The sequence below is a fragment of the Nerophis lumbriciformis genome, linkage group LG23 (assembly GCF_033978685.3).
Source record: "Nerophis lumbriciformis linkage group LG23, RoL_Nlum_v2.1, whole genome shotgun sequence".
NCBI classification, from domain to species: Eukaryota; Metazoa; Chordata; class Actinopteri; order Syngnathiformes; family Syngnathidae; genus Nerophis; species Nerophis lumbriciformis.
The window spans coordinates 9,978,836-10,002,500 of NC_084570.2; the positions used below are offsets into that span (position 1 = coordinate 9,978,836).

Below are 23,665 nucleotides of genomic sequence, written 5' to 3' on the forward strand. Positions count from 1 at the left end.
TATGTTACCTAAATAGAAGCATTTAAGTCCCATCTTAAAACTCATTTGTATACTCTAGCCTTTAAATAGACCCCCTTTTTAGGCCAGTCGATCTGCCCCCCTCTTGCTTGTGAAGGGGGGGGGCACAGGTCCAGTGGCCATGGATGAAATGCTGGCTGTCCAGAGTCGGGACCCGGGGTGGACCGCTCGCCTGTGCATCGGTTGGGGACATCTCTGCGCTGCTGACCCGTCTCCGCTCGAGATGGTTTCCTGCTGGCCCCACTATGGACTGGACTCTCACAATTGTGTTAGATCCACTATGGACTGGACTTTCACAATATTATGTCAGACCCACTCGACATCCATTGCTTTCAGTCTCCCCTAGGGGGGACAAGGGGGGGGGGGTTACCCACATATGCGGTCCTCTCCAAGGTTTCTCATAGTCATTCACATCGATGTCCCACTGGGGGGAGTTTTCCTTGCCCTTATGTGGGCTCTGTACCGCGGATGTCGTTGTGGCTTGTGCAGCCCTTTGAGACACTTGTGATTTAGGGCTGTATAAATAAACATTGATTGATTGATTGACCTTCTTTTTCCTGTTACTCTAATGTGCAACCTAAATCAACAATGATTAGAGCTGAATTGATTTACGTGGACCCCGACTTAAACAAGTTGAAAAACTTATTCGGGTGCTACCATTTAGTGGTCAATTGTACGGAATATGTACTGTATTGTGCAATCTACTAATAAAAGTTTCAATCAATCAATAAATCAATCAATCAATCAATCAAGCTGCACATATGAATTTAAGTTAAAAAAAATAGAAGGAAAAAAAACAACCAAAAGTAGCTATGGCTCGCCTGGTGTTTAGTTAGAATTTCCACCTTTATTATTGCACATGTGTTTATTTAGTATGTCACGGCTGGTTTGATTTCTTTGAGGGCGTGCTGATATGACAACTACATTTCCCACAATGCATCGGTGGTCCCCGGAAGCGTCTACGTGTTTTCGCGACACTCCAGGAAGCGTCATAAAGAGCTACACAAACCACCCAAGAAAAGTTGGTTTTCCCTCAGGCAAGGATAACAACAAAAAGGTAAAACAACGCAAAAAACGAAACACCATTGTTCAACGGCTTTTAAGCAATCGTAGTCATCGCAATACGTTGGCTTAAATAAAAACGACATGGCCTTCACATACTGTGACTGTTGTAGTTAGCAGAAAGCTAAGTGTCTGCTAGCCAGTATAATATCAAATGGGGAAATAATTTCCTTTTATTTGAATAATTCGGTTGAATAAAGCCTCTCTAGTTGGAAATTGTCGAACATGGATACCCTCAAAAGAGGGTATCCAGGCTTACAGTTAATCAAATAACTACGATACATGTAAGATATATCGACTAATATCAAGCATTCTTATCTAGTAGAGTTACCATGGTACATACATATCAGCTTTCTACGGTGGCCCATAGGGGAAAACTCATAACAATACACCATCCATCCATCCATCCACCTACATAAAACAAAAACACAGGGACATCCTAAAACAAATGCAAGGGGAAATACTGCCATAACCTTTCTGTTTTGGACGGTCCTGTGTGTTTTGGGCATGTTAAGCATTTATCTTTTGCATTTTGTTATGATTTTGCAGAGTTTATGTGATTGCAGTATTTGGTTGATGATGGTGTTTTTGGCATTGGGTCATTTCATGTTGGTGCGTGTTTGCCCCTGTTGACCATTGTAGTTTTTCATTACCACAACTGATGTACACTAGTCGACAATAGAGCTTTTAATATGCAAAATACAGGTACTCGCCCCTGCACCATCTGTGAGCCTGTGGCCTCGTTCTCTTCATCTCTCAATCAATCAATCAATCAATCAATCAATGTTTATTTATATAGCCCTAAATCACAAGTGTGGGTTTTATCAAATAAATTCCCCCAAAAAATGCGACTTATACTCCACTGCGACTAATATGTTTTTTTCCTTCTTTATTATGCATTTTCGGCCGGTGCGACTTATACTCCGGAGCGATTTATAGTCCGAAAAATACGGTAAAAGGAAATCATTTGAATATTTAATTGTTATTGTTACACAACCACCCTGCGCTTTTGTTTGAATGTAATTGCAATCAAAAATGTAATAATTTATTAATCTTGAAAATTCAAAGTATCAGTACAGGTTGTACACCGCCTTCCGCCCGATTGTAGCTGAGATAGGCTCCAGCGCCCCCCGCGACCCCAAAGGGAATAAGCGGTAGAAAATGGATGGATGGGAGTACCAGCATTGATATGACCAATACTGCCTTGTAAATTCTTGGAATATTGGATCTATACCCTGATTTGTAGTATCGCTCAAAAGAAATGTAAAGTATCCAAACAACGGAAGAATAAATGTTTGTTACATTTTAACAGATGTGTAGATAGAACCATGTTACAACAGAAAGTAGCCAGATATTAACAGTAAATCATCAAGTAGATTGATAATAATTTTGATGAAATAATCCATCTATTTTCTACCACTTATTCCTTTCGGGGTCGCGGGGGGCACTGGAGCCTATCTCAGCTACAATCGGGCAGAGGGAAAGGTACACCCTGGACAAGTCGCCACCTCATCGCAGGGCCAACACAGATAGATAGACAACATTCACACTCACATTCACACAAATACAACTGGAAATTATGCAGTTACCTCATATTCAGAGCCTTTTCCGTTGCCGCCCCTAAGCTCTGGAACAGCCTTCCCCTCCACATTAGGTCAGCCCAGAGCCTGAGGGTCTTCAAAACCCTTCTTAGGACCTACCTCTTCTCGCTGGCCTTTGACCTGAGCTGAGTCTGCCCACTAGGCCACCATTTCTAGTCCCCCCACCCCTTCGCTTTAGTTTTATTTTTCAATTTGTCGCACTTTTATTATTATTATTTTTATTCTGCAAATTTTTACTTTTTATTCGACCCCTTTTACTGTATTGCTTTTGCACTATCTTGTTCAGCACATTCATTGTTTATGTTCTTTGTTTTTTATTTTTATTTTTTTTATTTTTTTTGCTCTGTTTTTTTAACCTGCAAAGCACTTCGGTTCAATTTAAAAGTTGTTGAAAACGTGCTATATAAATAAAGTTGACTTGACCTGACTTGACTTGACTTGACATTCAGCAGTCAAATTAGGAGCCTTTGTAACCTGTTTTGAAATGAAAAATAATATATTGTGATATTATCATTATTGCAAGAGGCTGCGATATATATTGTGATATAGATTTTAAGCCATGTATACCGTACTAACTGCAGTACTGCTGTTACTTTTTAGAGCTATGTTGCCAACCACCAGCCATCACAGCAATGGTGCCCTTGGTTCCAGAGATGCCGCTCGTCACACTGCGGGCGCCAAACGCTACAAGTACCTGCGCAGACTGCTCCACTTCAGGCAGATGGACTTTGAATTTGCCCTGTGGCAGATGCTTTATTTGTTCACGTCACCACAGAGAGTCTACCGCAACTTCCACTACAGGAAACAGACCAAGGACCAGTGGGCCCGGGACGACCCTGCTTTCCTCGTCGTGCTCAGCGTGTGGCTATGTGGCAAGTCGGCCATTGTTTAATGATTGTCGTTCCCATGTGAGGTGAGCAAGACTGATCTTTTACCGCCTTGTTTGTCTATCACAGTGTCAACAATAGGCTTTGGCCTGGTGCTGGACATGGGCATTCTTGAGACATTTAAGCTGCTGTTGTGGGTTGTCTTTGTGGATTGCATAGGAGTCGGACTCCTTATATCAACCCTCATGTGGTGAGTCAAAGTCCTATGTTGTGTTTGCCTGAATTCAACTTCAATGGTGACCATTTTGGATCTTTACAGGGTGATAACAAACAAATACTTGCTGAAGAACCCAGGTCGAGATTTTGACGTGGAGTGGGGTTACGCGTTTGATGTTCACCTCAACGCTTTCTACCCGCTCCTCGTCATTCTGCACTTCCTGCAGCTTTTCTTCATCAACCGTGAGTAGATGTTCTCTTGTCAGTGTGAGTAAATGATTTATACATTATATATTTAATCTCTGTTTGTGGTTCTATTTTATTCCAGATTTGGTGGTAATTAACTACGACTGGTTCCTGGGATACTTTGTTGGGAACACACTGTGGCTTGTAGCCATTGGTTATTATCTTTATATCACCTTCTTGGGGTACAATGGTGAGTCCCTTTCCTGTTTAAATACACTTCAGCAAATGTGTTTGATTTAAATTAACATGAGGAGAAACAGTCAAAAGATCTAGAGCAGGGCTTTCTAAAGTGACACATTTTACAGACAAAATAAGCATACCTCAGATTAGAACATTACACAAAAAAACAAAGAAAAAAAACAGAACTCGCCCAAATCTCCTCCAAAATTGGGCTTTTTTCAAGATTTCTAAAGCCCTCAAAAAGGTTTTGGTTGGCGAAATAATCACAATAATGTTAATAAAGAATAAAATAAAAAAAGAATACCTCAAGGGTTCAGATTATATATTATACACATTTACTTTGATTAGAATAAAATTGTCCTTATTGTCATTGTGCATCATAACAACAAGTTAAATGGGGTGCTCACACAAATTAGACAAGCAGTACAAAAACACAAGCAATTAACAGCAAAGAGTTCGATCCCCGGGGTCTCTCTATGTGGAGTTTGCATGTTCACCCTGTGACTGCGTGGGTTCCCTCAGGGTGTACCCCGCCTTCCGCCCGAATGAGATAGGCTCCAGCACCCCCATATATGTATATGTATATACATATACATATATATATATATATATCAGTGACGTGCGGTGAGGTTGATGGCTGGTGAGGCACTGACTTAATCACAGTCAGATTTACAAACATATGAATCCTAAAGAGTATCTTATTCACCATTTGATTGGCAGCAATTAACGGGTTATGTTTAAAAGCTCATACCAGCATTCTTCCCTGCTTGACACTCAGCATCAAGGGTTGGAATTGGGGGTTATTAAATCACCAAAAATTATTCCCGGGCGCGGCACCGCTGCTGCCCACTGCTCCCCTCACCTCCCAGGGGGTGATCAAGGGGATGGGTCAAATGCAGAGGACAAATTTCATTACACCTGGTGTGTGTGTGACAATCATTGGTACTTTAACTTAACTTTAACTTTACGCATACAAACTGTAGCACACAAAAAAGCACATTTAATTAAAAAAAACGTTATTATGGTCTTACCTTTACTTATAAAATAAGTCCATGAGCCGCTGTTGTGCTGGATTAATGCACCCCCTGACGAGAGTGTTTTGTCAACTAAAGCCCTCACTTAAACTTTCCACGTGCAAGATTGAATCTATTTAAAAAGGTGTAACCGAGGGTTTATAAATGTCGCCTATACTGTATGAAACTACAAAATAACAAACACGGAGGCTCCAGTGTACACGAGGACCACTTTATTTACCTTCTTTCAAAAACTTCCGCTCCACTCTGTGTCATCACTTCCGCTCTTAGCGCCTTCAAAATAAGAGCTCAAGGCATATACTGTATAACAGCGCATAACAGGAACTTAACATCACAAAGAGGAAAGCCCATAAAAATAGGTTACAAAAGTTATTTAATAAGAAGCCAAAAAGTGCAAAAACAATAATGTTCGTGTTGGAGGAGTTGTGACTGCAGGTGTACCTAATGTTGTGGCCCTGCAGTCATTCACAACTCCTCCAACACGAACATTATTGTTTTTGCACTTTTTGGCTTCTTATGAAACAACTTTTTTAAATAGATTCAATCTTGCACGTGGAAAGTTTAAGTGTGGGCTTTAGTTGATATAACACTCCCATCAGGGGTTGCCGTGCATTTTACGGCGGGGGTGCAGGAGGCGAGCCTCAGCCAGTGCGTCTTTTGCAGCCGTTTTATGATCGTTCAGCACAAGAAATACTTTACACACATACAGTTGTTGACAAAATACACTGTACATTATATACCTCAGCTAACTAAACTATAGAAATGTATAATATAATTCATATAGCAATAAAGTCTCACTGCACAGCAGGCCAGCAGTTAGCCGAGTCCGTAATCCATTGTGAGGCACAACGCAGTGACGTGCCTCAACTGGCTGCTGATCACCGCACTGTCTCTTCTCAGTATTTGAACGGCAAATGTGAAAATTCAGCGATTTTAAATAAAAATAATCTAAAACTGGTGAAGTTAAATGGAAAATAACTTTATAGTATAATCACTGGATACATATAACAATTTAATAAAGTTTTTTTCTTTTTACATTTTTTTTCTTTCCATGATGGCAGGTGAGGCCCCGCCTCACCTGCCTCTAGTGACTGCACGTCACTGATATATATATATATATATATATATAAATATATGTATGTGTATATATATATATATATATATATATATATACTTTTCCAGGGTGTACCCCGCCTTCCGTCCGAATGCAGCTGAGATAGGCTCCAGCACACCCCGCGACCCCAAAAGGGACAAGCGGTAGAAAATGGATGGATGGACACACACACAGACACACAGACACATATGTACAGTATTTTTTTTTAACAGCTTTTTTTAGTTCACAGTCACAGAAAAGCTGGAATCTACGTATCCCAGAAAAACCTTCACACCTGGTGTTTGTTTTTCCCTTTTGAGTCGTCAATGAAGCAACCACACGTTTTAGAACTATGATGACATGATTGATAGGTTCTTCAAATTTAATGAGCCGTCTTTTAAGAGTGTCCTCCTGTCTCCTTTGTTCACACAGTTCTGCCGTTCCTGAAAAACACGGTGGTACTGCTCTACCCCTTCGCCTTGCTCGCCATCCTCTACATCCTCTCCGTCTCGCTGGGCTGGAACTTCACTCAGGGTCTCTGTTGGTTTTACAAGTACCGAGTCCAGTAGGATCGCTCGTCTCCAGTTTGCACACAGCGTGAAAGTGACAATGGACGCCTTTGCAGGACTCTCAGTAAACCGGGACAGTCGCTCGAACAATTGCGACTCTTTCAACACTCCCGTTAGCTGTTTGAGTTGGACACGCCCATTTGTACTAGAAACAAGGGCGCACGGGGGCTTCAGTTCTTTTTGTATGATTTGTAAATATTATTCTGGCAAGTTGTAATATATATATATATAAACACAAAGACGTGCTTCAGAAAAGTCAAAGATCTACTTATTGAAGTAGAAAAAAAGCAGTGTACATTCCACAGCGCTTTCAATAAAAGGTTTTATTGACTTTCAAAATCCAAGATGGGTTTTTGTTGTGGGAATTACTTTTCCACAATTCTATTCCTAAATCAGTCTGCATGCATAACACAACAGTGTGGAATAGCTAGAAGCTCAGCGACTACTTCAGTGCTTTCATCAGCAGTTGCTTGAACACCTCGGCGTCTATTTTCTTCAAGATGGTGACCTTTTGCTTCTTGTTCAGCACGTCGATGTAGTCCAGGACCATCATGCCTCTGGTGTTGCGTCCTTCCAGCTCCACGGTCACGGCCACCTGTACCAGCAAGACCACAGACATTTTCATCCTGTCGTCCTCCGCTACCGCTGTACAGTGGTCGACAACAGTGTTACCTCCTCGCTTTCTGTCACCAAGTTGTCGCAGATGGCCGCGGCCACGGCGTAGGTGTCGCAGGTGTTGAACGCGGGTCCTGACACCAGCTCCTTTTGATAGCGGTCCGTCCGCGCCATCTGCAGTGTTGCCACATCAAAGATTACAATAGGGATGATGCTCGAAACCAGTTTTCCCGGTTGTTAGATAAGAAAAGAACCGAGTCCTCGGACTCAAATCCCTTTTTGAGAACCGGTACCCGTTATCGAGACCACTATAGTAAAGAAAAAGAGTTGGTTCTTTATTCGAATCCCTGGGAACGAATCCCGTCCCGACAAGAAATGCCCCGTGGGACATCACAAGAAATGACGTCACGTAGCTCAGTCATTAGGCGCAGATGGGGAAAGCAGGAAAAAAATGGACCGGAGAAAGCGCTCCAAGGCATGGCTTAATTTCACCAAAAAAAATGAGGAAGCGGCAATATGCGACAGAGACAACGAAGAACGCCCCCCTTCTTCTGCCAGCTGCCCCTGTCCCAGCTACAGTGGCGGTGACGCCGGTGAGTAAATAACGTTAACTGTTGCCGGTTAATTTCCATATCTGCTCACTTGTAGTAACGTTACCTCTTATGTCAACCAGGACTGCAGTAATGTTAGCTAGACCAGTGTTTTTCAACCTTTTTTGAGCCAAGGCACATTTTTTGCGTTGAAAAAATCCGGAAGCACATCACCAGCAGAAATCATAAACTCAGCTGTAAAAAGTTGTTGTCGCAATTGTTGGATATGAATTTAAACCATAACCAACCATGCATCACTATAGCTCTTGTCTCAAAGTATGTGTACTGTCACTACCTGTCACATCACCCCCTGACTTATTTTGATTTTTTTTGCTGTTTTCCTGTGTGTAGTGTTTTAGTTCTTGTCTTGCGCTCCTATTTTGGTGGCTTTTTCTCTTTTTTTGGTATTTTCCTGTAGCAGTTTCATGTCTTATATTTCTCGCATCTACTTTGTTTTAGCAATCAAGAATATTTCAGTTGTTTTTATCCTTCTTTGTGGGGACATTGTTGATAGTCATGTCATGTTCGGATGTACATCGTGGACGCCGTCTTTGCTCCACAGTAAGTCTTTGCTGTCGTCCAGCATTCTGTTTTTGTTTACTTTGTAGCCAGTTCAGTTTTACTTTCGTTCTGCATAGCCTTCCCTAAGCTTCAATGCCTTTTTTTAGCGGCACTCACCTTTTGTTTATTATTGGTTTTAGCATAAGACACCTTTTTACCTGCCTTTACAAAGCAATTAGCTACCGGCTGCCACCTACTGATATGGAAGAGTATTACACGGCTACTCTGCCGAGCTCTGGACAGCACCGACACTCAACAACAACACATCATTTGCAGACTATAATTACTGGTTTGCAAAAAATGTTTTTAACCCAAATATGTGAATTTAGATAATCTCCCACGGCACACCAGACTGTATCTCACGGCACACAGTGGTTGAAAAACACTGAGCTAGACTAACGTTACCTAAGCATAGTCAGCGGCTAACGGTAACATTAACGTGAGCCTTTTTGTATGTGTCTGATAACGTTTACGTTATCTTGTAGCCTACACCACGACAAAGTTTGCAAGTCTGTCTAATAAACTAGTGCTGCCTTTATTTCTTTAGTTTATTTGGAACATGAACACACTTACAGTATAATACATCACAGTTTCATATCATTTCACTTTACAGGAGTAGGAAGAAGTAAAGCTTATTTAATCCTACCCCTTTCCCACTTCATAACGTTTACAAATATATACATCATTTACTGACCTTTTTATAATAAAAGATCTGTGACTTAGTATATACAACAGTTTTGTAATATGTAATTAATTAATTCAGTCATTATTAATATTCTGAGATGAAGAATATCTTATTTTCAATAAGGTTGAAAGTATTTCTCATAATTCTTCTTTGTACTTTGTAAGCACTAATCATTTCAACAACCTCTTAAACTGGATCATATCAGTACAATGTTTAACTTCTTTACTTAATCCATTACATCATTTAATTCCACATCATGTTAGCTGTTTGCAATTTTACCAAATCATCGAACTTTAATATTTTTGACTCAATAAATAAAGTGTTTGTATGTTCTCTATATCCAACATTATGTATCAGTCTAATTAATTTTTTTTGTAACACGGTTAACGAATGTAGTGCACATTCTTAGTTATTTCCCCACATTTCTGCACAATAACTCAGATATGGTAACACTATAGTAGAGAGCAGTAGAGAATGTGAAGTGATTTGTTAAACCAAATATTGTGTGTTTTTTTCCATATACAACAACCTATCTGGACTCGATAAGAGGATTCGATAATAGGCTCGAATTCGATAATTTGTTATCAAACATCATCCCTCGATTACAATTCTTACAGCTGCTCTAAATTAGAAGTGAATTATGGCTAATTGAAACCTCTGTGCACCTTTTAAGGCCCAAAACGGGCATTACATGTGTTTCACCAGGGAGTTTTTCATACAAACAATACAATACATTCTCTTAAGAACTCTTTCTACCTCATTGACTCCCAATATAACTTTTTTTTTTTACTGACTATATATTATATTACTATGCTTTTTCCTTAAAAAACTAATTAATCTCATTCTCACCTATTGAAAAACTGAAAATATTATTTTAGTGTAATTGTGCCTCGGAACCACCAGATGGCACCAGAAAAGGAGTATCATTTTTAGAGCTTTGATGAGCGTAAATGAAAAGTATCTTGGGCAGGTATATACAATACAGGCCAAAAGTTTGGACGCACTTTCTCATTCAATGCGTTTTCTTTAATTTCATGACAATTCTTGCGTCAGACCAGTTCTTCCTCCAAGGGAATCTAAGTTACTGGTCAATCCCAAATTATTTCGATGACATATATGCTGAGTTATAAGGACCATTAAGAGAGAATTGGAATATTTTCAAGTTTTACTAAAGCTTTAGGAGATCATCTTAACCAATACATTCATATCGGCTACTCTAGTTGATCTGACATTAAAACGGAAGAGCCAACTTCTTGCACACAAAGAAAGCCCCCATCTCCCCCCTTGCAACACTGATAAGGAGAGAGACGTGGGTGTTGTCTTCACATTCCAGGGGTGAAGACACTAACCAGGCATCTGAAATGTCGAAAGAAACTGGTAGAATATACAAAGGAAAAGTACTAGATACTCTAAACATGGCTATGCAAAAATAAATAACTCTTAAACACATATGCATCCTCCACACTATTTACATTGTAGATTGTCACTGAAGGCATCAAAACTATGAATGAACACATGTGGAGTTATGGACTTAACAAAAAAAGGTTAAATAACTGAAAACGTGTTTTATATTCTGGTTTCTTCAAAATAACCACCCTTTACTCTGATTACTTTTTCACACACTCATGGCATTCTCTCGATGAGCTCCAAGAGGTAGTCACCTGAAATGGTTTTCACTTCACAGGTGTGCTTGAAGCTCATCGAGAGAATGACAAGAGTGTGTAAAGCAGTAATCAGAGCAAAGGGTGGCTATTTTGAAGAAACTAGAATTTAAAACGTGTTTTCAGTTATTTCACCTTTTTTTTGTTAAGTACATGTGTTCATTCATAGTTTTGATGCGTTCAGTGACAATCTAAATGGTTATGAAAATAAAGAAAACCCATTGAATGAGAAGGTGTGTCCAAACTTTTGGCCTGTACTGTATATGGTAGAGATATATAAAATAAAATAAAATAAGTCCTGCCTACTTTCTCTCTCATTCTCACTCAGTTGGCACTGTAAAAAAATAATCCTTTATTGACCCCGAAAAGGACAAGTGGTAGAAAATGGATGGACTACTCAAAATCAATGTCATGAATTATTTGCCCTATTCAAATATTTTACTCTGCAATTTATTTTTAGAAATTATTCCATATTTTGTTTTTTCCCATTATTAAGAAAAGGTATTTTTTGACAAACAAAAACATACAAATCAATAGATAGATCTGAAGTTGTTATAATATTTTAAGCTTTGAAATTTGAAAAAAAAAAAAAACTTTTATGAGCGGATCCAAAAGTGTGTAAGGGTTACATCTGCACGCATATTTTACCTTGCGGGTGTGGGCTGAGATCCTCTCTATGAAACGAGCCTTTGGCGTCTTTTGGGCCAGCCATGTGTCACAAAAGCTCTGAAGCACACAAATACATTCTTTGTCAAAGTTCTTTGTACTGGACAGTGGTACCTCTGTTTTTGTTGCTAATCCTTTTCGAAGGGAACACAAGAACAAAAACAAGTTTTTTGCAAATCCAAGAAGAGCTTCACGAACGCCACCTTAATATTTTTCTACCGGGGTGGAGAAACAATTCTGGGCCCCCCATCCCACAACACACACTTGTTATGTTTACATGTACTCAGAAACTAATTACTACCTGGATTTGGTTAAAGCCAGCTTTTACAAACACAACCTTTATTAGGTTTTTGACTTTCAAAAGATGAGGTTACCATATCTAGAACGTAATCTAGATCAGTGATTATCAAACTGTGGTACATGAACTACTTGCTCCATCTAGTGGTATGCCAAAGAATCACTTAATTAAATATTCAAACACAGTGTTACTGTTCAAACTGTGTGTAATGTTACAGTGACCAAAAATATTAAATATACTTGCGAAATAGAACCTATGCCTTGTCTTTAATGAATATTCAGGTCTACTAGGCTATGGTATCATATTGTTGGTCATTATGGTGGTACTTAGAAAGTAAATTTTTCTGAGGTGGTACTTGGTGGAAACATTTTGAGAACCACGACTCTAGATTTAAAAAACAGCTTGTGTTTTTTTGTTTGGGCTAACAAATTTAATATAAAGTTCCCAGAATATCAATTAAAATAATCATATAACATTATTTATTTATTCCTTTTTCATTTCATTTTTTTCATTTATTTCAGGCAATGACATTTAATAAAAATAAAGTACAAGGTAGACAATACATAATAATATAAATTAATATAATGCTATATCATTATTTATTTATTCATCCTTTTTTACTTATACATATGTCAAGTTTTCCAGTACTTCATTGTGCAAAATAGAGATTAGCTGGTTCCCGTACATTTATCATCAATGGATAATACAGATCATAATAATAAATTATTATTATTTTGATTATATTATCATTAGTGTCCTAGTGATGCTTGTGTTTCTAACTTTAATCAAGGATCCTTGAACGCACCATAGTTATGGACAATGAGATGCAAAAGTGAAAGGTGTCAACTTTTTATGCTGCGTGTCTATTTTTTTACCTCTTTTCTTACATATTTAAATGGCAGAAGCACATCTTCAAACTTTACAAAAGCCCAACCTCCCCTGCCAAAAAAATAAATATTATAATTTGATAACTGATTACCGGTATAGAGATATATATTTTGTTTTGTTTGCTGTGATATCTTACTGCAAATTACTATGAGTTATTTATGGTAAAGCTGGATTTGCTAATTGTACAGCTAATATTTAATATTTTTTAGTTATTTGTCCTGTAAGACATCAAAAGAGGGCTATTCTGTTCTTTTAGCCTGATTTTTCTTTTAGAAAAAAGTTGTTTTATATCATTATTCATATCATTTAATTCAAATGAAAAAAGTCCCGCGTCTCACCCAGGGCAGGCTGTTCCTGCAGGTGAACTCCCAGGAAGCGATGGTGATTGGACAGGTGTAACAATCCAACACAATGTAGGCGGCCTCCGGGTCGACCAGGAAGTTGAACTCTCCACACGACGTCGTGTTCCCTCTGGCTGCAAATGTGGCAAAATAAAAGACGTCGTTCAGAGCCTATCCGGGTTGTAATTGACGACTGACAGGCTGCGTACATTCAATGTTGCCTCCCATGATGTAGAGGCCCTTCAGCTTGGTGGGCAAGGAGGGGTCCATTTTGACTGCCAGGGCCACGTTGGTGAGGGGCCCTGTTGCAACCAGGATCACCTGCACACACATTTCAAATACTTAGTTTGCGTTGTTTGAAAAAGCATATCTCCACACATAATTAAAGTATTAAATATGCGTTCAAACAGTGGCGGTTCTAGTTTCAAGAGCCCCCCTGAGGGAGACCCCCTTTTGGGCAAATTCTCGCAAATAAATAATAATAATTAATAATAAATAAACAAATAAATGTGTGACTTTTTTTTTTGCCCTTCAGCCCTGTGGCGCCCCCTGTAGAATGCCGTCCTGGGCAAAACTGCAACTGCATATGAATGTGGGTTAGAGCGGGATTAAAATTCCCGATTTAGCGCAAACAATTTGATATCATTGTATTCAATGATTGTATTATTGTGTTATTATTTGACATTGTCTTATATCAGGGGTCGGCAACCCAAAATGTTGAAAGAGCCATTTTGGACCAAAAATACAAAAATAAAGCTGTCTGGAGCCGCAAAAAATTAAAAGCCATATTACATACAGATAGTGTGTCATGAGATATAAATTGAATTAAGAGGACTTAAAAGAAACTAAAATACCTCAAATATACGTACAAATGAGGCATAATGATGCAATATGTACATATAGCTAGCCTAAATAGCATGTTAGCATCGATTAGCTTGCAGTCATGCAGTGACCAAATATGGTCACGCCACGCAAGTCAATAACATCAACAAAACTCACCTTTGTGCATTCACGCACAACGTTAAAAGTTTGGTGGACAAAATTAGACAGAAAAAGGAGAGGCATAAAACACGTCCTCGAAAGTCGGAGAAAGTTGTACATGTAAACTACGGTGAGTTCAAGGACCGCCAAAATTAGTAGGACAAAACGGCGCTCGCCAAATACTCGAATCAGTGAAGCATGTTTAATAGAGATGTCCGATAATATCGGCCGATAAATGCTTTAAAATGTAATATCGGAAAATATCGGTATCGTTTTTTTTAAAATTAAATCTACATAAAAAACACAAGATACACTTACAATTAGTGCACCAACCCAAAAAAAAAGTCCCTCCCCCATATACACTCATTCACACAAAAGGGTTGTTTCTTTCTGTTATTAATATTCTGGTTCCTACATTAGATATCAAAATATATCAATACAGCCTGCAAGGGATACAGTCCGTAAGCACACATGATTGTGCGTGCTGCTGGTCCACTAATAGTACTACCCTTTAACAGTTAATTTTATTAATTTTCATTAATTACTAGTTTCTATGTAACTGTTTTGATATTGTTTTACTTTCTTCAAGAAAATGTTTTTAATTTATTTATCTTATTTTATATTTAAAAAAACAAAAAAAACCTTATCTTCACCATACCTGGTTGTCCAAATTAGGCATAATAATGTGTTAATTCCACGACTGCATATATCGTTATCGGTTGATATCGGTATTTAAAGAGTGGACAATATCGGAATATCGGATATCGGCAAAAAGCCATTATCGGACATCCCTAATGTTTAATATAAACAGTGTGCTTTATAACAATTATGGAGGTGTGTGTCATTTTTGTCCTCCTACAGAAACCATATTAAAACAAAAACTTTTTTTTTCCCCCTCATCTTTTTTAATTTTTCATACATTTTTGAAAAGGGTTCCAGGGAGCCACTAGGGCGGCGCTAAAGAGCCGCATGCGGCTCTAGAGCCGCGGGTTGCCGACCACCGTCTTATATGGTTACAAAAAAATGTGTTTGCTTAAAATATTTGTCCTGGGTTTCATTCCAATTATTGCATAATCATGATCAATAAATTAAAATCACAAAATGCTTCGATGATCTTAAACAATTTTAAGTAAAAAGTATCGGTATCGGTATCAGTATCAGCCTTGTAGTATCTTGGTATCGGACACCGCAATTTGTATTATTGGCCATCTCTGATTAGAAGAGTCTCGATACAACTTTCTACACTTCCGATACAATACCGATATTGGAGCTTTGAGTATTGGCCGATACTGATATTGATCCAATACAATATTAGCACGAATAATACATACTAAGGTTGTCCCGATACCAATATTTTAGTACCTGTACCAAAATGTATTCCAATACTTTTTGATACTTTTCAAAATAAAGGGCACAACAAAAAATAAATAATAATTTTTATCTTCATTTTGACAGTCAAGAACAATTTAAAGTCAAAGAAAAATTGTAGAAGATTAAAATAAACATCAAAAAACATTAAACACATTGGGCTTTTTTTATTGCACTAAAAGAGCGATTATTTTTTATTATTATTTAATTATTTAATTGTATATATTACATATAGCCTGCCATAATAGGATTAGATTAAAATAGAATAAAAATATTTATTGACATGATGCTTTATGATTTATGGTTGCCACTCTTGGTTTATGCTTTAAGAAAAATAAAATCATTCGTACATACTAAAAACAATGCTATGTCTAAAAGTGCTCATATAAGACATGCAGCAGGTAAAACACACATTGTTAAAGATAAAACACAATTTGTTAGGAATTTGTGAAAAAATTCCGTCATTTCACTTGCATTAGTTTGCGTTACGTGGGCGGTTTTAACTGCGCTAATATTTGGCATCATGGGCACAGCAGGGGGGCTAGTTAACTATATTACCTGTCTATCTAACTACTTGTTATTTAATTGTTTAGCTAAGTTTGAAGCAAAGGTGGTAATACTTTAATCTTGCCACCTTTGGTGAGGCATGGTTTAACCTCTTAATACCCAAGCTGTTTGTTTACATGCTTTTTTTTAATTTCTCTTTGCTATTTGGGCTTATTGGACCTTAATTAGAATAAAAACTAAAAAATGTCTTTTAATATGATGCACTTAGTCCATAAGTACACACAAGTGTACTTCATGTGTAGTGACATGCAAATTTTTATTTTTACACTTTTTTTCCTCCAAATTCCATTGTATGTTATACTCTTCTGACACCACCAGATAGCAGTATAAGTGTCCATATGTCGGCATAAGACCCTAATTCAGTGGTGTACACGATTTTGGAAATACGAGCTAAAAGGTGCTGTCCACGCATGTGGCCACTAAGCCTTTAGAGGTTGAAGCAGCTCTTGCAGTGTGGGACTTCTGTGTTGAAAGTGTCCCTTGATCAATAGTTTTGAAGCCCAAATTCCTTCATATTGTGCTTCAGGTATGCTATTTATTTACCAGTAGAATTTACTTTATTTGCCATTTTTCCTCTTCTTGCTGTTTCTCCTTGTGTGCTCTGTGAGTGTATGCGCGCTGACACAATAAATCCTGCTCATCCGCTCTGTACATCACCGCCGGATGAAAAACAGTACCGGTATTTTTTAAAAGCAGTATAATATCGTTTGGAATTTATTAGTACCAATATAACGTACAACCCTAATGCATACTTGTATTTTGTAGTGCGAAATTATTAAAAAAAAATAGGCAGGATCAAGTGAAATGACTTAAACAGAAGTGGTAGGTTGGTATGAGAAACACTAATCTATTATTAACGGTCTGGATTGGATTTATGCTGTCTTTAAATTAAAGAGGAGTGATGAGTAGTTTTATGGTGACACCTTGTGGTTACAATAATTATTACAGCTAAGGCGCATGATGCAGTAAGTTGAATGATGCGGACACGTTTGTTACTGGATACTTTCTAATGCGCTTGTGCCTTGGTGACTTTGTATCAGTAAGTAATAGTCACCTGTACTTACTTAATAATTGTTTATATCATTTTCAGCTGCAATATTTTTACATTGTGGACTTTTACAACATATGTCTAGCTCGTGTGCTATTGTGTGCTTAGCTGTTGTGTAACTGCTAGCTCCTGAAATACAAGAAAAGACCAACCTTGTGTGCTTATCGGAGGACATTTAAATGTTAACTGGCTGTCCAGCTTTGCACAAGTAAACATGTTGCAGGATAATCTGATACTTTTTTTTGCTGATATTGGACGATTATCCGATACATGTTTGGTTGTTTGTCATTTAGTGAGCAACATAACTCAAAAAGCTAGTGATGGATTTTGATGGTACTTTTAGGACATGTCAGAAATGGGATAAGGAACAAGTGGTTAGACTGGGGGTCAGCAACCTGCGGCTCTTTAGTCCTAGTGGTGGCTCCATGGAACATTTTTAAAAAAGGATTGAAAATGGAAAAAGATAGGGTTAAAATAATTTTCTTGTTTTAGTATGTTTTTTGTTTGAGGACAAACATGACACAAACCTTCCCAATTGTTAGAAAGCCCACTGTTTAATATGTTTGTGTGTATGCTTCACTGATGAGAGTATTTGGTGAAAATCGTTTTGTCCTACTCATTTCGGCAGTTCTTGAACTCACCATAGTGTGGTCTGTGGCGCAACAGTCTGTTTGCATGTAAAATCTTCCACTCCTTCTTTGTCTCATTTTGTCCACCAAAAGTTTTATACTGTGCGTGAATGCCCAAAGGTGAGCTTTGTTGATGTTATTGACTTGTTGGAGTGATGATCAGGCATATTTTGTCAGTGCATGACTGCAAGCTAATCAATGCTAACATGCTATGTAGGCTAGCTGTATGTACCGTATTTTTCGGACTATAAGTCGCAGTTTTTTTCATAGTTTGGCCGGGGGTGCGACTTATACTCAGGAGCGACTTGTGTGAAATTATTAACACATTACCGTAAAATATCAAATAATATTATTTAGCTCATTCACGTAAAAGACTAGATTTATAAGATTTCATGGGATTTAGCGATTAGGAGTGACAGATTGTTTGGTAAACGTATAGCATGTTCTATATGTTATAGTTATTTGAATGACTCTTACCATAATATGTTACGTTAACATACCAGGCACGTTCTCAGTTGGTTATTTATGCGTCAAATAACGTACACTTATTCAGCCTGTTGTTCACTATTCTTTATTTATTTTAAATTGCCTTTCAAATGTCTATTCTTGGTGTTGGGTTTTATCAACAAAATTTCCCCCAAAAATGCGACTTATGTATGTTTTTTTCCTTCTTTATTATGCATTTTTGGCAGGTGCGACTTATACTCAGGTGTGACTTATACTCCGAAAAATACGGTACATATTGCATCATTATGCCTCATTTGTAGGTATATTTCAGCTCATTTAATATCCTTTACTTTAATCCTCTTTGTATATAATTTAAGTTTTGCATGTCTAATGACACATTATCCGTATGTAATATTGGCTGCATTTCAGATAGTTGTTTGTGCGCCATGTTGTTCCAGACTACAGCAAACGTTACCCAGCTTGCAAAGATTGTAATACATCTATTAGAAGAAGACAGCCTGCCGTTTCCTTTAACTTGGACACACACATCTATACCTTTGGCCATTAAAAGCCAGTCATTTCCAGGAGTTATCTCACCTTCTAAGTAGCCTCTGATTTACTAATGTTTTTTAATGTTGTAAAAATGTGTAGAATAATTATTACATTTCAACATTTCTGGCAACAAAGATTTGCTTCAGCCTGCGACACATAGTCATTTTGATAGTAGGCTATTATAGGTAATATAGACACTTATGTCATGTGTTGCCTTCATTATAAGACTTATATAAGACTTTTAAAGTCATTTCGATAGTAGGCCATTATAGCTAATATAGACACTTATGTCACGTGTTGCTTTCATTAAAAGACTTATATACGGCTTTTAATTTTTTGTGGCTCCAGACAGATTAGTTTTTTGTATTTTTGCTCCAATATGGCTTTTTCAACGTTTTGGGTTACCGACCCCTGGGTTTGACTTTGGGGGTGACTGGGATTATTTCTATTACGGCTTTTTACGGAGGGTCAACTTCTGCGTGTATTTGAAATTTTGCGGCCCCGCCTCCACCCACAGAGAACATTCATTTGTCCTTTAAGTCGCTGGGGGTTGTTGGTCTGTTTGTTAGCCGGCAACATAGCTCACAAAGTTATGGGGCGTATTTTCATTCAGCTCTCAGGAAATGTTAGAAACAGGATGAGTTACAAGTGATGAGATTTTGGGGGTGATGCGGATCATTCGGGTTGTTTTACTGTCTGGTGTGAGCCGGTGCTTTACTAATACAGCCTTTTCCAGTCTTTTTGCAACTTTTGTGTTTAATTCTATTGCTTGAACAGTGATTCTCAAACTGTGGAACTCCATTTAGTGGTACGCCCTATTATCACTTCATTAAATATTGACACACAGTGTTACTGTTCAAACTGTGTGTAATGTTACACTGGCCAAAAAATAATAAACATACTTGTTCAATAAAATCTCTGCCTTGTTTTTAATGAATATTTGCGCCTACTACTCAGGTAATCAAAAAGGTCAACCAACGAACGAGAATTCTCTACAGAATCTCCTCTCTTGTCAACAAAAGCACCATGAAGATTCTAGCGGGAACTCTCATTCAACCCTTTTTCGAATACGCATGCACCTCCTGGTACCCCACCACCTCCAAAACCTTCAAATCTAGACTCCAAACATCCCAGAACAAGCTAGTCAGATTACTTCTAAACCTCCACCCCAGATCACACCTCACTCCTACCCACTTCTCCAAAGTGGGCTGGCTCAGGGTGGAGGACAGAGTAAAACAACTTGCACTGAGCCTAGTCTATAAAATTCGCTACACCTCCCTGATACCGAAGTACATGTCAAACTCCTTCCATAACGTAAATGACCGCCATAACCACAACACCAGGGGGAGCTCCACAAACCACGTTAAACCCAGATTCCGATCTAACAAAGGTCTTAACTCATTCTCTTTCTATGCCACATCAATGTGGAATGCGCTCCCAACAGGTGTAAAAGAAAGGGCATCTCTATCTTCCTTCAAAACCGCACTAAAAGAACACCTCCAGGCAACTTCAACCCTAAACTAACACCCTCCCCCTTCCACATCCCACCTCCCCGGATTGTAAATAATCAAATATATATACTTGTTTTTATGCTTTCTGATCTCTCTCTTTCTCTATGTCCACTACTTGCTGTACATATCCTACCAAGTCAGACCTACACTGTTTCAATGTCCATTTCTCTGATGATGCAATTGTTGATGACTGATATCAACCAAACCTAACCCCCGCCCCCACCCCTCCACATCCCACACTCCGGTTTGTAAATAATGTAAATAATTCAATGTATATACTCTGATGATTAACTTGTGTGATGACTGTATTATGATGATAGTATATATCTGTACCATGAATCGATTTAAGTGGACCTCGACTTAAACAAGTTGAAAAACTTATTCGGGTGTTACCATTTAGTGGTCAATTGTATGGAATATGTACTGTACTGTGCAACCTACTAATAAAAGTTTCAATCAATCAGTCAATCAATGCTCTACTGCTTTTTTATTGTTGGTCATTATGGTGATACTTGGAGAGCTAAGTGTTTTCTAAAGTGGTACGAGTTTGAGAATGCATCGAGCCGAAGAAAATCGCAAATGGCCCTGAGGCCACACTTCGGACACCTCGGCCCTAAACACATAGAGCAGGGGTGCTCATTATGTCGATCGCGAGCTACCGGTCGATCTCGAGGGTGTGTCAGTCGATCACCAGCCAGGCATTAAAAAAATAGTCCTAAAAATGAGCGATCACAAATCTTCACTATGACGTCACTTTCGTCACTTGATTGACATTCACGGCACCCGAGGGTCTTCTGAGATGACGCTGGCTGCTGCCAGCTCATTAAAATTACCGACTGGAAGGAGAGAAACACTTTATTTTAACAGACTCTGGCGCCGTACCTGTCGTCAAAACTCCAAAGACCGACTGCACAGTTGCACAGTTGCGCTAACAAAACAAGAGTCTCAGAAAGCTGGCGTGCACAAGCTAGCAAGCTACGGAGTTTGCCGACAATGTATTTCTTGTAAAGTGTATACAAAGGAGTACGGAAGCTGGACAAATAAGATGCCAAAAACCAACCACTTTCATGTGGTATTGGACAGAAAGGAGGACTTTTTTCTCCTCCATTCGAAATGCGGACGTTTTAAGCACCACTGTCTGATTCCAATCAATGCAAGTCATCAGAATCAGGTAATACACAAACTTATATTCTTGTCTTCATGAAAGAAAGGAATCTATATGTGTTAAACATGCCTGTATTATCTTTAAACACCTTAACTTGTTAACAATATTAACTATATGTGTTAAACATGCTTGCATTATCTTTAAACACCTTTAACTTATTAACAATATTAACTATATGTGTTAAACATGCTTGTATTATCTTTAAACACCTTTAACTTATTAACAATATTAACTATATGTGTTAAACATGCTTGTATTATCATTAAACACCTTTAACTTGTTAACAATATTAACTATATGTGTTAAACATGCTTGTATTATCTTTAAACACCTTTAACTTATTAATAATATTAACTATATGTATTAAACATGCTTGTATTATCATTAAACACCTTTAATTTGTTAACAATATTAACTATATGTATTAAACATGCTTGCATTATCTTTAAACACCTTTAACTTGTTAACAATATTAACTATATGTATTAAACATACTTGTATTATCATTAAACACCTTTAATTTATTAACAATATTAACTATATGTATTAAACATTCTTGTATTATCATTAAACACCTTTAATTTATTAACAATATTAACTATATGTGTTAAACATGCTTGCATTATCATTAAACACCTTTAACTTATTAACAAAAACATATATTTCATAAATAAGTAAATATAAATTATATATATGAATGAGGTAGATCCCCACGACTTGATCAATTGAAAAGTAGCTCGCCTGCAGAAAAAGTGTGAGCACCCCTGACATAGAGTATGTCATCCACGCACCTCCCCGGGGTTTTTGTTGACGATGGAAATGATGGCCTGCACGGCGTTCATTTCCTGCAGCAGCTGCAGGCCTGGAGCATCGGGATCGGGGACGTCGCCCAGTCCATCCTTCCCGTGAAAGTCTTCGGCCACGTGGAGTTTGCGTCCCATCAGGGGCTCGTGGAAGCCCGGGTACACAGGGATCTGTGGCACGTGACACGTTTAAGGCGGGGGACGCAGTTCTCTAGTCCGAGTGTAATTCGCTACTCACGTCCAGCCTGTTGCACACTTTCAAGACGCGGAGGGTGTTCTTCAGGACGTTCTGCAGGCTGGTGTTGCCGTGCGTGCAGGTGATCCCCAGTATCTCCACATTGGGGGCTGCCAGGGCCATCATGATAGCCTGGGCATCATCCACCCCAGTGTCCACATCCAGGATCAGCCTCTTCATCATATCTGGAGACGGCACAGGGGAGGAAAAACTCTAAGCCAGGGGTGTGAAACTCAAATACAGAGTGGGCCAAAATTTAAAACTGAACAAAGCCGTGGGCCAAGGTTGAACAAATTAACCTTTTAACAGGGACCCAAACAAGTTTTGCATTGAATATTGAACAAGAAAGGCTTATATAACTTTATAGTGACATGCAAAATCGAGTTTCAAATAATAATAATAATAATAATAATTAAAAAATATCAATGGCATACCAAATAAAATTTTAATAAAAATTGAATGCCTCTTTTCTATTTGCAGCCTTCAGAGGTAAATATCAAAATAAACTTTTTCCACAGGCTAATAATAAATTTGAAAATAAAATAACAATAATGAGTGAATCAAACATTCAAGCCTTGAAGTAGCAAGAGAAAGTGCATGGGGGATTGAGGTGGGGGGGGGGGGGAGGCGGGATTTGGTGGTAACTGGGGTGTATATTGTAGCGTACCGTAAGAGTTAGGGCTGCAAGGTGTTCTGGGTATTTGTTCTGTTGTGTTTATGTTGTCTTACTGTGCGGATATTCTCCCGAAATGTGTTTGTCATTCTTGTTTGGTGTGGGTTCACAGTGTGGCACATATTTGTAACAGTGTTAAAGTTGTTTATACGGCCATGGCTGTTGATCAAGTATGCCTTGCATTCACTTGTGTGTGTGTAAAAGCTGCATATATTATGTGACTGGGCCGGCACGCTGTTCGTATGGAGGAAAAGCGGACGTGACGACAGGTTGTAGAGGACGCTAAAGGCAGTGTCTTTAAAGCACGCCCCCAATGTTGTTGTCCAGGTGGAAATCGGGAGAAATTCGGGAGAATGGTTGCCCCAGGAGGTTTTCGGGAGGGGCACTGAACTTCGGGAGTCTCCCGGGAAAATCGGAAGGGTTGGCAAGTATGAGTATTAGCGGTGAATGCGGTGTTGCAGCAGTACCACCGCTGTAAAATACCGGCGGGCCAGCGCTCATGTTAATTTGATATTGCCTCAAGGGCCAAATTTGG

At 38.5% G+C, this 23,665-nt stretch overlaps 2 protein-coding genes across 2 annotated transcripts in view; one reads left to right on the forward strand and one right to left on the reverse strand.

Annotated features, from left to right (window-relative positions):
- Nucleotides 1-933: 933 nt before the first annotated feature.
- Nucleotides 934-7,185, forward strand: unc50 (unc-50 homolog (C. elegans)). Its single transcript, XM_061985162.1, has 6 exons — nt 934-1,075; nt 3,282-3,553; nt 3,638-3,758; nt 3,828-3,967; nt 4,053-4,160; nt 6,710-7,185. Exons 2-6 carry the CDS (start codon nt 3,286-3,288, stop codon nt 6,844-6,846), a joined length of 774 nt encoding a protein of 257 aa, XP_061841146.1. The 5' UTR covers nt 934-1,075; nt 3,282-3,285; the 3' UTR covers nt 6,847-7,185.
- Nucleotides 7,151-23,665, reverse strand: part of LOC133622423 (pyrimidine-specific ribonucleoside hydrolase RihA-like) — a 17,838-nt gene continuing 1,323 nt past the window's right edge. The window contains exons 2-8 of the mRNA XM_061985160.1: nt 22,461-22,642; nt 22,211-22,393; nt 13,361-13,472; nt 13,149-13,285; nt 11,607-11,684; nt 7,519-7,635; nt 7,151-7,441 (exon numbers count right to left, since the gene is read on the reverse strand). Coding sequence (XP_061841144.1) covers nt 7,289-7,441; nt 7,519-7,635; nt 11,607-11,684; nt 13,149-13,285; nt 13,361-13,472; nt 22,211-22,393; nt 22,461-22,640 — 960 coding nt within the window. The 5' untranslated portion in view covers nt 22,641-22,642 and the 3' untranslated portion in view covers nt 7,151-7,288. The remainder of the gene's footprint in view (nt 7,442-7,518; nt 7,636-11,606; nt 11,685-13,148; nt 13,286-13,360; nt 13,473-22,210; nt 22,394-22,460; nt 22,643-23,665) is intronic.

What these genes read in the sequence shown, in the direction of transcription:
- unc50 (XM_061985162.1), top strand. Translation starts at nt 3,286, where the DNA reads ATGTTGCCAACCACCAGCCATCACAGCAATGGTGCCCTTGGTTCCAGA. An exon ending in GCTCAGCGTGTGGCTATGTG is followed by an intron (nt 3,554 to 3,637) that starts GCAAGTCGGCCA and finishes TGTCTATCACAG; the next exon opens with TGTCAACAATAGGCTTTGGC. An exon ending in GCAGCTTTTCTTCATCAACC is followed by an intron (nt 3,968 to 4,052) that starts GTGAGTAGATGT and finishes ATTTTATTCCAG; the next exon opens with ATTTGGTGGTAATTAACTAC.